General features: G+C 42.0%; 1 protein-coding gene across 8 annotated transcripts in view; it reads right to left on the reverse strand.

Annotated features, from left to right (window-relative positions):
- Positions 1-18,562, reverse strand: part of MYO3B (myosin IIIB) — a 410,453-nt gene that overhangs the window by 129,996 nt on the left and 261,895 nt on the right. For all 8 annotated transcript variants that reach the window (XM_075609095.1, XM_075609097.1, XM_075609096.1 and 5 more), the window contains 2 exons: positions 6,687-6,766; positions 3,238-3,315 (listed from right to left, as the gene is read on the reverse strand). In XM_075609095.1, coding sequence (XP_075465210.1) covers positions 3,238-3,315; positions 6,687-6,766 — 158 coding nt within the window. The remainder of the gene's footprint in view (positions 1-3,237; positions 3,316-6,686; positions 6,767-18,562) is intronic.

Here is an 18,562-nt window from a genome sequence, read left to right on the forward strand (position 1 = left end):
AACCGGATCCCATTACTGTACAAAATAACGAGGAATACGAAGTTTACTCCCTTTTGGATTCTCGCCTATCCAGGGGTCAGCTTCAGTTCTTGGTGCAGTGGAAGGGCTTTGGCCCTGAAGAGAGATCCTGGGTACCTTCAAAAGACATTCATGCCCCGGCTCTTCTTAAGTACTTCAGGAAAAAGTTTCCAGAGAAACCATTCTTGGACCGTCCTGAGGCCGTTCCTGAAGAGGGGGGTACTGTCAGGAATTGGCGTTCTCCTCGCTTCTCACACAAAGCACTCCCTCTCCGCAAGGAGTCCCTGGACACAATAAACAATCCTGCCTTACCGGTCTCCACGGCTCCTCGCCCCTGCCGCCGTCGCGGGATCACTCCCCTCGGCGATTCCTCTGCTCAGCGCCGGTGGTGCCCACGCCCTCCTACACGCACGCCAGCCCCAGACGTTATGTGCATGCATTCTCAATTTACAGAGCACACGCCTAACAGAGCACTTTTAACCACTGCTGCAGTGAGGCGTCGCCCCCAAGCATCACACAGTTCAAGGCAAATCAATGATTACACTCAGCTGGGCTGTAACACCTCTCTCCTCTCAGGGAGGACTCCTTGCAGTCCTCCAGGCCTGCCCCCTTTTCCCATTGGCCTGCCCAGCTTTATTATGCCTGTGCTTCCCATCACTCGTCGCTCGACATAGTTCTGTATGGAAGCATTTGACTATTCACTCAGTGACTCCTCAGGTATTGACGCGGATTGGACGACTACCCCCTCTGGCTCTCGACTTTGGCTCTATTTGGACTTCGTGACTTCTGGCATCCCTGATCTTGGCAACGGCAATAACTACTCCTTCTCTACTACCGGTACCGGCAAGTATTGTCTTCACTACTATACCTGGCCTGGCAACAATAACACCACACTCCGGACACGCTCCCTTTGCTGCGGGTGCGTGTATCCCTACGTCCCACCTCAGCACAGGGGACGGGTCTGGCCTGCGGGCAGCACCGGCGTAACAGTACAGTATGTACAGTATTTTACTAGCTCTCAGACAGGACAGTGTGTTGTAGGATAACAATGACAGAGATAACCATGAGCAGAGGGGGTCTGAGGTTTGTTTAGGTGTCACTTTATTACAATTTTTTATTCTATTTTACATACTTTTTGTTGTATTATATATGTTATCACTTCATTTGTGTTGCTTATTATTCAATTTTTAATCCTTTTAATAAACGTTTATGTCATGTTTATGTTGAACATTTAGTGCGTCTCCATGGTTACTGGTGTCAAATGACCCCACGGGGTCACGTTGCCATGCCGTGACGTCACATGACCCCGCTGGGACAGTACACGCTGGAACCGCAGAGGAGCAGGGGGAACAGACAGCCCACATCTCACAAGCCGCACACACGGCGCGCACGGCGCACGTGCACGGCACGCACAGACGGCCACGGCGCGCGCACACACGGCCCTCACCGAGTGCAGCGAGTGCACAGAGTGCCCACAGAACACCATGTGAACACCGTGTTTGAGAAGGGGATTACTGTGAGTAGGGAGGGGGTTTACTGTTTGAGCAGGGGGTATATTTTTAGCAGGAGGGTACTGTGAGAGAGGGGGGGATACTGTGAGAGAGGGGGGGGGTTACTGTAAGCAGGGGGGGTACTGTGTGAGCAGGGGTGTACTTTGAGCAAGGGGGGGCTGTGAGCAGGGGGGGGATGTTTTGTCCCAATTTTGCCCAAAAAACAAAAAAAAATGACATTTAAAAAAAAAAATATTTAAAAAAACGTGAGCCACGTGAAAACCGCGTTATAACCGATTTCGCGTTATAACGGGTCGCGCTATAACGGGGTTCACCTGTATTTATATTAACTGTGTGATAGAATATTTTAAGAAGTCTTGTTAGGTAAAATTGTAAATGAATGTGTACTTTCTCCCATCTCTATTTTTTGTACCCTTCCCTCCCCCCCATTTTTTATTTTCTTCATTCCCCCCTCTCCATAAAATTTTTTAATAAAAATTAAGTTTAAAAAAAAAAAAAAACTAATCTCCCTAAATGATTTTTATTTTTTTTTATTTTTAATGGGGTCCACAAGCTATCAAATACCTGGGTATCTATCTCACCAATTCGTAGATCTGACTTCTCTATATCAGGCAAATTCCCCCCCGACTCTCAAAAAAATCATAAAAAAGATCTCCAGGCGTAGTCAAAACATCAGGTTTCCTGGTTTGGTAGAATAAAGTCTGTCACGATTAATCTACTACTAAGACTTTTACACCTGTTTCACACAATTCCCCTCTCCATACTCTAGGATTTCCTATCTTGTCTGGCATTGCACCAAGCCTCAAACTAGTCAATATATTCTCCATCACTTAATAGACTCTGGTGATCTTTCCCTCCCTTCTCTTATCTTGTACTATAGAGTGGCTCAGGTTAGTCAATTCATCTCTTGGCATAAAAATCCCTCTAACAAGAGATGGGTTAAATTGAAAGAGACTATAATTTCCCATGGCAGGTTGAATACGCTGCTTTGGTATATGAGGGGCCTTAGATCTTCCATCGTGGTAAAATTCCATAGGATTCTTTTCGGGTAAAGTATAATTTCACCAAAGAAAATATTAAATCCCTCCACTCTACGGAAACCCTGATTTGAACCCTTTGGTAGGTTGCAATAAGACTTTAAAATGTGGTACTCCAAGAATATTCTTAAGGCCAGAGACCTTTATCATTTAACAAAGTCAAACCTATTGATAAAATATCTAAGGAACGTATACCCTAACAGTGACAGTTACCGTTATTTACAACTAAGGGACTTCGTTTTCTTCCTTAATACCGACAAATTGTTATCATTTGAAAGACTGTATATCAATGCTGACCCTCAGAAGTGTCTCATCTCCTTATTATACAGCTTCCTTTAAATCATCTACTTGGAATGATCAATTAAAACATATAAAACAGTAGGAGATGGATCTTGGGGATTCTTTATACCTGAAAGAGTGGGATAATATTGTTAAAGCTCTTTGTAAATGCTCAATATGTGCAGTGTTAAAGCGGCAGTGCGTTCTGATCTCCATTTATTTTTGCCTATTTAACTATTTAAGTAATGTCACGTTATTTACTCTGATTTAACGGAGCTCTGTTGATGGGGTCCATGGACTATACATCGGTATGAGAAGGCATGTAAGGATTACAGACTGTACATAACGAAAAACAAAAACATTGCTAAAATAAGAAAACATTTTTTCCATACCCTAAAATATGAAGCCACGGTTTGCCTTTTCATATTTGTAGTCTCTGCCGGATGTCGCATCATTTCCATTGTGTCAACCTAAAAGAAAATAACTTTTTTTTAAAAATGGTATTGTAATGTAAATATAATCATTGCATATGTGTAAGACTGTCCATATTACTCCGCCCCTCCATTTAGAAGTGTGCTGCTGGTAAAAGGATTGTCCAAAGATAATGGTAAAAATCAGAGCGCTAACAAAAGCAGAACATCATGAGGTGACCCCAATGAAAAAGTTTTATTGAAGTCTTATGGACTAAAAGGACAAACAAATGCGCAACACATACACGTTTCGCGCTACAGGAGCGTTTTATGTGTGGCATTTGATAAAAGGATTGGCCTGACATATACGTAAAACAAAAAACAGAGGACATTAAGAAATTACATCTATTCAGTGTAGGTACCTGCTTAACGGGTCTACCTTGACGAGGTTGGCAGGCATGAATCATGTTTTGATTAAAAGATGCAACCACATGACTCCTTTGTTACACAGACGTAGGTTCCAAATGCAAACGTGTCACTAGTATATTTTAGCCCAAATCGGTAGGAGCGTGGGATTTGTTCTTTTGTATTGCATATGTGTGTTTAAAAACAACATACACGTTATCATTTTATTTTCTACTTTCCGTAGAACAAAAAAAATGGTGAAAATCACACCCAGACTGCTGAAATATTTGTATGATTGCGAGAAAAGATACTTGATTGAATGATACACTTATCTGTACAATTTTGGTATAAGAAAAGTGAGACCCATTTTTAATGGAGAAGCAAAAATAAGAGGGTCCCTTCTAAAAAAGATGCCAGGAAAAGTTTGGCAATATTCCCGAGGTTTGGCTGATGACCATCTGTTCTTCTCAACACTGCCAACCACGGATGTCTTTTGAAACAATTAGTGGGGTGCATGCATTACAGCTGGTTAAATCAATACCAAGGCATCCATTCAGATGTGAGTTTCAGTGATTACATGTATGTGTAGAGCATGGCAGGAGCAGATTCTATTTACCTGTCGGCCTGGGCAATTAACTGGAAATCAGCCCTCCTCCTGGAGCATCATGGCACCATGATGTCACGGCGTCATGTGATGTTACGGCATCATTTGACCTCGGGTCACAATGACAATGCAACACTGCTGTAGGAGGGCCGCTCCGGAGAAGGTAAGACCCCCTCTCACTCACTTACCCACCCGCCCCCACTTCAAACACACACACTTACTTACCTAGTGGTCCTGCCAGTCTGGGGGTGGAAGTTCGATCCTGGCACCAGGGCTGGCTGGGAATTTTGCGGGGCTTTTGAGGGGCCTCTTACCTTGTTCAGTGCAGCATCTCCTCCTCAGCTGACTCGGCACCGTGATGTTGCAGCATCACGTGACATTGTGGTTCCATTCTGCATCACATTGTCATGGCAACGCAGCGCCATGTCGCGTTACATTTTCATTGCAACACAATTCCATGTGACATCATGAAGCCATGGGACGTCACATTGCCATGGCCACACGGCGCCATGATAATGGGATATTCTAGAAAGATGCCACTGGATTAGGCAAGAGACACTTATAGAGGTGCTCTCTCCCCAGTAATCAGTTTTATTGTTGTGGGGAAGAGTGCAGGGCTCGGTGCTGTGGTACCGGTGGAACCGCCATCATGCTGGCCCCGCCCGGCACTCACAGGAGGAGGGAGAGTATTGCATGCGGTCAGGGAGCTGGGGAGCCACAGTACCAGCGCACCGCAGCCCCGATCGCCCGATGCGTCAATCCGCCATCTTACGCTCCAATAGACCGTGTCTCACATGTTCAACTGCATTTTAAAAAGGTGTATGTGTGAATGTAGCATGCAGAGTAAATGATCATGCATCTGAAACCAGAAGTCCCATCTGCTTTTCCATCCACTGGTAGATAAGTGGCCAAGTGAGAAGCAAAATAAATAGTAATGTGCAATATAGCATTCTGAGCACCTGTGTTTACTGCAGGTTACAAATATCCATTGTATAGGATGTTCTACCTTCTCCCTGCTTCTTCCTCTGTACTTTCCATTCCCAGAGGTGCTGAGAGTGGTGAATGGCGGAGGGCTACATTTCCTGCAACCCATAAAATGTAATTTACTGCACGCACACGGGATTAGAGTGCCACAGCTGAGATGGCTATTAACATTACTGCATTAAAATACAAGGTCTGCCTCAAGAAAATACAGAAAGGAAGGGAATTTTACTGTAGAGATTACTCAGCAACAAGAAATATGCTGTTAGCTTTTTTTTGGGGGGGGGGGGGGAACCCATGGGGAGATGTTCAGTGTCTGTGCACAGAATGGGGCATACATCATCAGCACAGCCTTTAGGATTGCCATGTTACAAGGCATGCATCTGCAGTGTTGTGACAGGAGCCGTGATTCACACTTTTAAAAGGCTTTAGCCAAAGAAATATATTTATGGGGCAGAAGACTACATGCGTACAAAACAGACACCAGGATTTACAATTCAAGTGCCACCATTGGTAGAAGGGTTAAATGTATTCAGCTTTAGCGTGTCTTTTAACCCTTCATGAGGTTTTGGTATAGAGTTATCATTCTTTTTGCTGTGGTTTATAAATATTTATATAATAATAACTTGACTTCATTTAGCGCTTTTTTCCCCCAATGTGACTCAAAGCGCTTCACAATTACAGTACGGTGCATCTTACGCAGCACATAGGACATTTTACAGACACAGTTCCTGCTCAGGTGGGCTTCCAATGTACTGTATGATTTTGGTGCCTGAGGCACAGGGAGATAAAGTGACTTACCCAAGGTCACAAGGAGCTAGCCCCGGGCATTGAACTAGGTACAATACCAGTATCAGTGCTTTTACTCACGGAGCCATTCCTTCGTTTCATTTAGTTATAATAACATTATTTGTGACTATTCCATTTCTTTTAAATGTCAGCATTTTTATTTCTGTAATGCTTTCTAGGTGTAATAAGCAGTGATGTACAGTAGCGGTCATAGTTCTCAAAGTATTTCTCCTGTGTATATACTTTTATACTTTAAAAAAATGTATAGGATCCGCCTGAGAGACTTTCCTAAATGTAGTTTGTACACATGTTTTCAGACCTCACAAGTTTCCTCTTCTCAGTTACATTTGGGCACTTAGGTCTCAAATGCTGATATGCAAGGTACGTTACCGTAAAAACAGCACTTAACACTGTGTTAGTGACCTTTGAAGATACCTGTTAGCACTTAACGGGGCTTTAACTTAGGTTATCAATGCCTTCTTAAGTCAATAACAGACCTGGGTGGATTTGGGCCGTACTGTTCTATAAAGTATTACTCACTGTAAAAGTTTAACTCCTCCAGTGCTGGAGGGTCCTGCAACATTATTACTCCAGCAGAGAAAGGTTTTCATAATAAAACGCTCTCAGAGAACACATTTTAATTAATACCAACCTTAATACGCCCAGCGTTTAGTTGAGGAGGCAAAGATCTACACGCTGCTGTAACTCGTGCCCGTGACTGAGCCAGGTTTCCTGTTTAGAAAAGGAGACTCATTGAAATAACAGTGCACGAGTCTCACAACCATGTCCATTTTTCCTTTAAAGATCCTGTTTTTTAATTCTTTTTTTTGAAATCTACTATTGTCTGTGTTAGTTCAAGGAATTAGCTAGCATAGGGGGGCTCAACGCCAAAACTCGAGCCCTACCCCACCTCCCCCAACAGGTCAGGTTTCAGGATATCCCAGCTTCAGCACAGATGGTTCAATCAGAGGCTCAGTCAATAAATAAAGATTAAACCACCTGTGCTGAAGCAGAGACTTTTTGAGCCCACCTGTGCTACAGCCGGGATATCCTGAAAACCTGACCTGCAGGTAAATGAAACATTGCAAATAGACACACGTTTTCAAATGCCACTGTTTGTAAGTTGTAACGTAACCAATATAGTGTTAGAGTTCTTTGGGTCTTAGGTCAAATCTTTGAGTTTTCCCAAAAAAGTCACCTTATATTGGCTGCATTACCACACCAGGAAAGCAGCACATCATATAATTACATATAATTATATTGAATGAATCCTGAGTTGCCATCCTACCCCGTATTTCAATTGATAACTTTTTCTTCATTGATATATATATAATATTGATATATATATATATAATATATATATATATATATATATAATATATATATATATATATATAATATATATACATATATATATATATCTATATATATATATAGTCAGATAAGGCAGCTGGCACTCCAATAGGTGCTGTTAAGCCACAGGTGCACGTCCCATATAGAGAATGTAGTTATACGTTACCGTTCCAAGGATTGGTAAACAAGAGACAGCACTCAATGTTGAAGATCAAAGTGTATTAGTGAAAGCAAAAATACATCCAGAAACCCAACGTTTCGGTCCTACAGAATGGGACCTTCCTCAGGTATCCCCCTGAGGAAGGTCCCATTCTGTAGGACCGAAACGTTGGGTTTCTGGATGTATTTTTGCTTTCACTAATACACTTTGATCTTCAACATTGAGTGCTGTCTCTTGTTTACCAATCCTTGGAACGGTAACGTATAACTATATATATATATATATATATACACACACACACATACACACAAGAACAGAGATCCTAAAACATTTCTTTCTCACGAACCACTTGATTGTTAATAGCTGCCGAAGGACAGCCAAAGAGTGTCAGACGTTTGCTGCTCGGTTACTGGGTTGTATTGTATTGTATGTCTTTATTTATATAGCGCCATTAATGTACATAGCGCTTCACAGCAGTAATACATGTGGTAATCCAATAAATAACAGATAATATAAATAACAGATCATGGGAATAAGTGCTTTAGACATTAAGGAAGAGGAGTCCCTGCTCCGAGGAGCTTACAATCTAATTGGTAGGTAGGGAGAACATACAGAGACAGTAGGAGGGAGTTCTGGTAAGTGCATCTGCAGGGGGCCAAGCTTTATGTGCCATGTGTTCAGAATAGCCACAGTGCTTTTCATATGCTTCTTTAAGCAAGTGTGTCTTAAGGTGGGTCTTAAAGGTGGATAGAGAGGGTGCTAGTCGTGTACTGAGGGGAAGGGCATTCCAGAGGTGAGGGGCAGTCAATGAAAAAGGTTTAAGGCAGGGAGGGCTTTAGATACAAAGGGGGTAGAAAGAAGACATCCTTGAGAAGAGCGCAAGAGTCTGGATGGTGCATAACGAGAAATTAGGGCTGAGATGTAAGGAGGGGCAGAAGAGTGTAAAGCTTTAAAAGTGAGGAGAAGAATGGAGTGTGAGATGCGGGATTTGATCGGAAGCCAGGAGAGGGATTTCATGAGGGGAAATGCTGAGACAAATCTAGGAAAGAGTAGAGTGATTCTGGCAGCAGCGTTAAGGATAGATTGTAGGGGAGACAGGTGAGAGGCAGGAAGGCCGGACAGCAGGAGGTTACAGTAATCAAGACGGGAGAGAATGAGGGCCTGAGTCAGAGTTTTAGCAGTCGAGCAACAGAGGAAAGGGCGTATCTTTGTTATATTGCGGAGGAAAAAGCGACAGGTTTTAGAAATGTTTTGAATGTGAGGGGCAAATGTGAGAGAGGAGTCGAATGTGACCCCAAGGCAGCGTGCTTGGGCTACTGGGTGAATGATCGTAGTTCCAACAGTAATGTGGAAGGAGGTAGTAGGGCCAGGTTTGGGAGGAAGTATGAGGAGCTCTGTTTTAGCCATGTTGAGTTTAAGGCGGCGGAGGGCCATCCAGGATGATATAGCAGAGAGACATTCAGAAACTTTGGTTTGTACAGCAGGTGTAAGGTCGGGTGTTGAGAAATATATTTGTGTGTCGTCAGCACAGAGGTGATAATTAAACCCAAAAGATGTTATTAGGTCACCTAGAGAGAGTGTATACAGAGAAAAGAGAAGAGGTCCCAGGACAGATCCCTGGGGTACCCCCACAGAGAGATCAATAGAGGAGGAGGAGGTATTAGCAAAAGAGACACTGAAAGTACGATGGGAGAGGTAAGATGAGATCCAGGATAGAGCTTTGTTCCGAATGCCAAGAGTATGGAGAATGTGAAGGAGAAGAGGGTGGTCCACGGTGTCAAATGCTGCAGAGAGGTCGAGTAATATGAGCAGAGTGTAATGACCTCTGTCTTTGGCAGCATGGAGGTCGTCAGTTATTTTAGTGAGGGCTGTTTCCGTGGAGTGAGCAGTGCGGAAGCCAGATTGTAGAGGGTCTAGGAGAGAATAGGTGTTGAGAAAATGGAGCAAGCGAGCAAATACAAGACGTTCAAGGAGTTTAGAGGCAAAAGGCAGGAGGGAGACAGGCCGATAGTTAGAAAGACAGGTAGGGTCAAGCTTGCTGTTTTTGAGTAATGGTATGACTGTTGCATGTTTGAAGGAGGATGGAAAGGTTCCAGAGCAGAGGGAGCTGTTAAAAATGTGCGTGAGCGTAGGGATTATAGTAGGAGCAAGAGGTTTTAGGAGATGGGAGGGAATGGGGTCAAGAGGGCAAGTGGTAGAGGGAGAAGAGGCGATCAACAGCGACACAGCCTCCTCTGAGACAGTGGAAAAATAGTCAAGGAAGGCAGGAGGAGAGTTAGGAAGAGGTGTAGGATGGGAGGAAGAAACAGAGGGGATGTTCTGACGTATGGATTCCACCTTTTCCTTAAAATAGTCAGCAAAGTCCTGAGCGGAGATCGAGGAAAGAGAGCTGAGGGTGGTTTGAGTAGAGTATCAAAGACAGAGAACAGTCGGCGTGGGTTAGACTTGTGCATGTTGATTAGTGAAGAAAAGTAGGCTTGTTTAGCTTGCGAGAGGGCAGAGTTGAAACAGGATAGCATAAATTTGTAGTGAAGGAAGTCTGCGAGAGTATGATATTTCCTCCAGAGGCGTTCAGAGGAACGAGTGGAGGAACGCAGCATGCGCGTATGGGAATTTAACCAGGGTCTAGGGTTAAAAGGGCGAGAGCGGCAGAGAGAAAGTGGGGCATGTAGATCAAGAGAGGAGGACAAGGCAGAGTTGTAGTTCCTGACCAGTTTGTCAGGGTCTGTAGCAGAGCTTAGAGAGGAGAGGGAGGAGTGTAACGTGGACTCAAAGTCAGGTAAGAGAATAGAGCGCAGGTTTCTGCAGAACCGGGGGGTAGATGGAGGTGGAGAAGGGGAGAAGCGAGATAGAGAGAATGAGATGAGGTGATGGTCAGAGAGAGGAAAAGGGGAAATGGAGAAATCAGAGAGAGAGAAGTTTTTAGTGAAAACCAGGTCTAAGTAGTGGCCATCCTTGTGGGTGCTGGCTGCAGTCCACTGTTGAAGGCCAAAAGAAGAGGTTAGAGAAAGAAAGCGGGAAGCCCAAGGGAGAGAGGGGTCATTAATGTGTCAATTGAAGTCCCCAAGGAGAAGAACAGGGGAGTCTGAGGAGAGGAAGAAAGAGAGCCAGGATTCAAAGTGAGAGAGAAAGGCAGAAGGGGGGTGAGTAGAGGTAGGTGGGCGATAGATGACCGCCACATGAACAGGGAGAATAGAGAAGATCTGGATAGTGTGAACCTCAAAGGAGGGAAAGGCAAGAGAGGGGGGAATAGGAAGAGTTCGGTAATGGCAGAGAGAGGAGAGCAAGAGTCCCACACCTCCACCCCTGCCATCAGGGCGCGGAGTGTGGGAGAAGGAAAGGCCACCATAAGAGAGGGCAGCTTCCAGAGCAGAGTCAGCCTGAGTGAGCCAGGTCTCAGTTATAGCAAAGAGAAGCAGGGAGTAAGAGAGAAAGAAGTCATGCACAGAGAGGAACTTGTTAGAGAGGGAGCGAGCATTCCAAAGGGCACAGGAGAAAGGGAGAGAGGAGGGAGGGTGGCAGTGGATGGGTATGAGGTTGGAGGGGTTAACACCAGAAGGAGTAGAAGTTGTATGTGGGAGGCGAGGACGAGAGCAAGTAGAAATAAGGCAGGGACCAGGATTGGGAGAGATATCCCCAGAAGCAAGGAGGAGAAGCATGGATAGAAAGAGGATGTGTGAGGATGATTTATAGGGGTGTGTTTTAGTGCAGGGTGTATAGTTGTGTGGTGACAGAGGACGCAGGTAAGAAAGGAGTTCATGTTGACTGAGAAGTGGGGCAGAAAGGAGAGATGGAGATATATGAATAGAGTTAGAGACATAAGGAGACTGGTGGAAGGAAGTGCATAATTTGAAAATAAGTGAGGTTGCAGCAAATATAAAAAATAAAGGCAGCATCACAGCAATAGTTAAGTGTTGAGATGTGCAGTCTTAGATAGATGATATCCTCTTTTCCAACGTAGATCAAAAGCAGGAATCAGAAGCAGTAGGTGAAGTCCACTTTTCCATTTCTTTTTGAACTTCCTTTTTAAACTTCATATTCTACTTGAAACATTTCTACTTACAAGCATATCTGCTTACAAGCATGGCTGCTAGCAGCAATGGCTGTTAGGAGTTTACTTATATACTTTTAGAAAGTCACCTGGTTGGCACAACAAACTTAATTAGAACATGTGAGGGTAGTTAAAGCAAATGGTTTTTCTAAGGTGGGTGTTGCCTTGCCTTGCCTTGCACAAGTATGAAAGCTGAATTAAATTAAGACACTAGGGGGATGGTTTACAGACAGACAATTGGAATATGTTTTTACCTAGATAGAACTAAATACACAGCAGGGGAGGATATCAGGATAGACAGACAATTGGAATATGTTTTTACCTAGATAGAACTAAATACACAGTAGGGGAGGATATCAGGATAGACAGACAATTGGAATATGTTTTTACCTAGATAGAACTAAATACACAGCAGGGGAGGATATCAGGATAGACAGACAATTGGAATATGTTTTTACCTAGATAGAACTAAATACACAGCAGGGGAGGATATCAGGATAGACAGACAATTGGAATATGTTTTTACCTAGATAGAACTAAATACACAGCAGGGGAGGATATCAGGATAGACAGACAATTGGAATATGTTTTTACCTGAGGAAAGAGAAGAGATGAGATGAGTGAGTGATTCAATAGTCTTCCTTCCTTTTTAAACTTCATATGGTTGGCTAAAGTTTTCTAATATAACACATTGCAGGCGAATACTACCTCTACTAACACGATTTTAACCTTGTCTGTAACTGTTATGACAAAGTGAGACTATGACGTAAGGGGGGGGGGTCTGGCATAACAGCACTGGGATCTATGCAACCATTTTAAGTCAGCATCCATCTTAGGTTTTGTCTGAGTGAACGGGTTATGAGATGGACGTTTTTGAATTAGGTTTTTGCTTTCAAATTTTAAAGTGATAATAAGCCAAGCAGCTAACTGAAAAACCTTGAGCAAAGTGCCAATGTTATGGAAATGCCAGACTGATAGCATGGTTTCCCATTCCGAAAGAGGGGGCATTTGAGGTTCTGTATGTAGAGAAAAGGTCACCAGCTTAATAAAGTATTATTGCTGAATCATCTCATTTAGACATCCCATAATGTCATTAACTAAATGTATTCGTGTGCATAATTTGTTTACCTTTTACGCTTACGTAGTGACGACACGCAACCTTGTAGAGGGGGCGTGGGTTTAGTATTTTGTGTATAAATAATGCCTGTATGCTACCATGTCTTTGGGAGGGTTTTATTTTGAAACTCTCCTCTGCGTGTGCACCGCACAAGCAATAAACTTATTTGTCTATTCTGCAAAATATAACCTCAGACTTGTGTCTTCACAACTTTTAACAGATGGCGCCCAGAATAGAAACCCAGAAATACCGGAAGCTGAGCACCTGGAAAAACCACTCCTCGGTCACTCAAATCTGAGCACTCGTAAGAATCAAGGTAAAAGGCACCTTTTGAGGAAAGCCTGAGTTTAAAAAGTTGTTTTGAGTGATGTGTAGAGAGATGTGTTTCGAAGGGTGTCTCAATCTGTGTTGACGGGTTAACCTAGCAGTGTCAAATAAGTTTATTTGTCTGTTCCTGTATCCATTTTAAAGTGAGTTTATGTTAAGTTTTATTGGGATTAAGGTGAGAGTCCCGTTAAAATTTTTGGTGTTTTGGTGATGAAGGTGAGTGTTTGTATGCTTAAGGGATTGTTTTTCAGACTGTCCTGGGCTGTGATAAATATTTTTGTTGTCTGAGCAGGAAGGTCCCTGATTGTACATTTGCTCTGTCTTGTCATTAACATACCATGTGAGTTTATTTATGGATATCTGTTTAGAAGGTCTTATCTGTATCCATGTTATAGAAGTATAAGGTTTATCAGGACTGGGTTGGACCCGCTGAAGTAATTCAAGTGTTTTCTTGGGTATAGTTATGGTGAAAAAATCAGAACAATAACATGCCAAAAGAGTTGTACGTAATCAGCTTGCGCTGATTATTGTATCAGGTGTATTGTACAGGTCAATTAAATGTGATTACTGTAACAGGAGAATAATGGGAAACCAAAGTTCTAAAAAATTTGCCGTTAGAGGTTGTGTGTCTGCAGACAAAAATAATAAAGAATGGATACAGAGAACAAGAAGAGACAATATAAATATGTTTTGTTGGCCAATGAAAAATACATGCAAGTTCAAATGAAAATACACATGCAAGTCCCAGTGAAAAACATGCCACCCCTATGAAAAAAGTTTATTTGCAATAAATTACTATAGAAGGAAGTGTGAACCTATGAGCAGCCGCACCGGTTTTCTTATTCGTAAGAATGCGAACGCAAGGGCTCATAGTGGAACCTTCTAACTTTCAGTAATCCCTGTGTGTCTGTGGTAGTATAAATCTTTGGATTTTATGAGGTTTTTGTGGCAAAAGTCATGCATGGCTGGCCCGGCTGGCGGACGCCACACAAATCAGTTATGAACGTATCAGCTTTTCCTTCCATTTCCCCACATGCAATAAGTGCAATAAATCATTTCCTGATATAAACTCAAGTTTCGGTGCCGGCAAGTAAAATTGTTGCGCCCTTAATAGAGAGTGGCTAGATGGATTTGATACCCTAATGAATTTTTCCTGAATGATTACCTGTGTGAAAGATAAACCATGCTAAGTATCACATGTGTGCACAAATCACCATACAAAAACTTGCAAGGAAGTACGAAAACATGAATATTTTTTGCTCACAATGAAATCAAAGGTCTGAAAGAAAGAGGATCAGAATCGCAGCAGCACAGAGCGTGCCCCCACTTTTTTCTCCAGCGCGAGGAATGTGCTAAGATACGAAAGTTAACTCAGAAAGCTCCGGAGCATCAGAGTAGTTTTAAAGTCAGGTTATTTATGAGAATAAAGAAAGAGAAGGGAACTTTTATTAATATAGTTGCAGGGTGAAATTGTTGGGTTATAGGGGAGAAATGTTTTTATTTTATTTGTTCGTTATTTTTGTGATGTTGTTTGGCTGTGTATGAGAGAAGTTTTTTGTATTGTGTGTGTTCTGTATTGTGTTTAACGAGTAAAAACACATTTCAATTTTATTTCTAGAGGATTAAGATGTTTGGGAACATTTTGTGTTCAAAAATGTGGGTAAAAGATCATAAGCATTGTTTGAAGTATATATTGTATTGTATGTTTTCATGTATATAACGCCATTAATATGCACAGCGCTTCACAGAAGTGGTGCACGTCGTAATCATATAGGTAGCAAAGGGTAAAGGTAAGAGGTCATGGAATAAGTGATCCAGACATAAAAGTAACATTAAGGAAGAGAAGTCCCTGCTCTGAGGAGCTTACAATCTAATTGGTAGGTAGGGAGAGCGTACAGAAACAGTAGGATTTGATTAGCAGCCAGGAGAGGAATTTCAGGAGGGGAAATGCAGAATCAGAGTTTAAAGAGTAGAGTGATTCTGGCAGCAGCATTTGGGAGAGATAGTAGGGAAGACAGGTGAAAGTCAGGAAGCTGGGATAGCAGGGAATTACAGTTATCAAGATGGGAGAGAATGAGGATCTGAATCAGAGTTTTTAACAGTTGAGCAACAGAGGAACAGGTGTATCTTTGTGATATTGTGGAGGAAAAAGTGACAGTTATAGAAATGTTTTGAATGAAAGAGGAGAATATGAGAGAGGAGTTGGGAGTGATCCCTAAGCAGCGTGCTTGAACTACTGGATGGAAGATTCAAGAGTAATGTGGAAGGAGATAATAGGGTCAGGTTTGGGAGGAAGTATGAGGAACTCTGTTTTTGCCATGTTAAGTTTAAGGCAAAAGAGGGCCTTCCAGGATGAGATAACAGAGGGACATTCAGAAAATTAGGTTTGTATGGCAGGTGTAAGGTCAGGGGTTGAAAAGTAAACGAGGGTGTCGTCAGCATAGTGGTGATATTTAAACCCAAGAGATGTTATTAGGTCACCTAGAGAGAGTGTGTACAGAGAAAAGAGAAAAGTGTGGTCCACAGAGGCAAATGCTTCAGAGAGGTGGAGTAATAGGAGCAGAGTGTAATAACCTCTGTCTGGGGCAGCATATAGGTCATCAGTTATTTTAATGAGAATTGTCTCCGTGGAGGGAGCAGTGCAGAAGTCAGATTGTAGGGGGTTAAGGAGAGAATGGGTGTTGAGAAAATGGAGCAAGCAAGAGAATACAAGAGAAGTTCAGTAGTTAGAAAGACAGGTCCGGTCAAGCTTGCTATTTTTGAGTCATGGTATAACTATTACATGTTTTAAGGAGAATGGAAATGTAGCAGATTAGAGGGAGAAAGGAGATCCACAGTGATGGTGACACTCTTTTGAGACAGTGGAAAAAGAGTCAAGGAAAGCAGGAAGAGAGTAGGAAGCAAAGTAGGATAAAAGGAGGAAACAGAGGGAATATTCTGGTGTATGGATTCAACCTCTTTCTTAAAATAGTCAGCAAAAGTCCTGAGGTGAGATGAAGGAAGAGTTAGTGAGGGTTAGACTCGTGAGTGTTGATTAATGGAGAGAAATAGGTTTGTGTAGCTTGAGAAAGGACAGAATTGCAACAAGATAGCATAAATTTGTAGTGAATTAAGTCAGTGAAACTATGAAAGTTCAAAACAGAAGGCATTAAAAAAGAACTGAGTGTAGGGAAATAGTATGAGCGTGTGGAGTTATTTGTGTGCTAAGAAGTTATATAAACCTCAGCTATATAAAAGCCCGTTGGTTAATTTTTAAAAGGCCATAAAAAATGTAGTTCTTAGGGCTCTGGATAAAGCTCCATGTATTTAAACTTTAAGCGAAAGTTCCAATCCAATAATTATTATTTTTCAGGAAGAAGCCATGGTGTACCGTTATTTATCCTCGGAGCAGGGACTCCTTCCTTAGTGTTACTTTTACAGTATGTCTGAAGCACTTATTCCCATGATCTGTTATTTATATTTGTTATTTATATGACATGTATTACTACTGTGAAGCGCTATGTACATTTTATGGCACTATACAAATAAAGACATACATACATACATACATACATACATCTTATCTTTTCAGGGTCAATTGGCGAAACGCCCAGAAACAAAATGGCTCTTTGCCCAGAAACAAGTCTTATAGAAAATATTTTTTCTTTAGTCAGATGAATATGCAGAGTGTCTTTAAAATTATAAAGCTGACCGTGTGCTCAGCACTGTGCAAAGAGATTATATAAAGCAAGACATGAGTGTGAAGTCTTATACAAAATCATTTGTCTATTAACTGAATGTGATGTATGTTATAACTTTTAACCATTTATTTTTTCCAAAGGTGTCCGTAAGCAGTGGTTATTGTCAAAAGTGCTGTGTAATCTAGAATGGGTTTACCAGGAAGGGGTGAATTTGGGAGTCACCTCTCATTTGTGGGGGTGTCGTGTGTATAGGGTTAAATACAGGGGATACATAGTTGCAAAAGCAGTTACATAAGTGAATAAGGTATGCATTATATACAAGGCATTTCAATTTTTTAGCAGAATAGTTACAGTGGAGTGGGGGTAAAAGCCAGATAGGGATTGGCTAGGAAATTTGTGTGGGTAAAATAATGGCTTAATTGGGGGGTGAATATTTTTTCCATGACAGTGGATAGTATTGGGAGAAGAGATATTGGTCTGTAGTTTGAGACAGTGTTTTTTGTCCCCACTTTTGAAGATTGGGACAAACTCTGGTAGTTTCCCAGGTCTTAGGGATATGGCCTGCAGACAGGATAGAATTAATTATGGAAGCAAGTGGTTTGGCAAGGGATGAGGCCCCAAAGTTTCAGGAACTTAGATTGTATCAAAGTCAGGTTCACATTGGCTACTTAGTTTTAATTTGAGGAACATTAATAGGGAATACCTCTGTTGTCTATATGTGGATGCTAAGACAGGAGTAAACACATTGATACAAGAATTTAGTCCTAGGTATAAATTATCTCCCTATGAGACACATATGGGATGACTTGTGACTATCAGCAGTCCAAAGAAACGAATTAAGGACCATGTTATTGGTAATAAAACAATAAGTTGTATGCAACTAATACATTTTTTGAGTCTCTCTAGGCAAAGTTGAAAGTGCACCTACTCGAGATGGGGTTAATAGTCACATATTTCCTGCGCAACCATGCTTTTCATCCCAGGTGAAAAGGCCTAAAGTAACCACCAATACAGCAAAGTCAAAGTGGCAGAGTTCTTTTCCTTGACCCAAAGTACAGTAAAGCTCGTTCCAGCTCCACCAAACGTTCCAGCTCCACCAAAGACCAAAGTCACCTAAAGCACAGCCGCAGCAAGTTAACGTCTTGCCGAGTCAAAACTCTAACCGTTAACCAACGAGGAAAATAAGACACCAGGCTAAGGCCAGGTTTTATCAGAACATTTCATTTTTTCAGAGACTCAATATTTTTATTCTTTAGAGTGTGTTAAGTTAGAAAGTTAAGGTGTATGTACAATTGAGCCTTGATGGGAGGATTGGTTTCCTGGAAGCGTGGCTTGTGAAAGCTCTTGGATGTGTTTTGGCAGTACTCATCACTCTCTATGTATGTGTCATGTGCAGCAAAACTTTGATCCAGAAGTGTGTTGCACCTCCACCGAAAGGAGAGGGTCACCCAGGAGCGTGTGTCAGCCACAAGGAAAGGATCATAAGTCAGCCATGTTGACCATCGCGGACATTGTCTGTTCTGATATTCTGAGTGAATGATGTATACAATGCGTGCAGGGGTGAGGATCACGCATTCGCTTCCACGGATACCAAGCCCCCTCAATTCTCAGTAATAGAATGTTGTGATGATTCTGAAAATATATTATGATAGAGATAGATGCCATTTCTTTTATCTAGCAACTGCATATCCAAAGAAAGGTTGCTTGCATAAAATAAGGTTTTTAGTATTATGTGTATAATTTCTGTATTTTTCCAATTTTTTTAAGGGAACCTCTTTAAAAGGTGTATCACACACTAGGAACAAGAATCAATTTATGGGTCAAGTGTCTCCACCAACCA

This window comes from Ascaphus truei, chromosome 7 (genome assembly GCF_040206685.1).
Source record: "Ascaphus truei isolate aAscTru1 chromosome 7, aAscTru1.hap1, whole genome shotgun sequence".
Taxonomy (NCBI): Eukaryota; Metazoa; Chordata; class Amphibia; order Anura; family Ascaphidae; genus Ascaphus; species Ascaphus truei.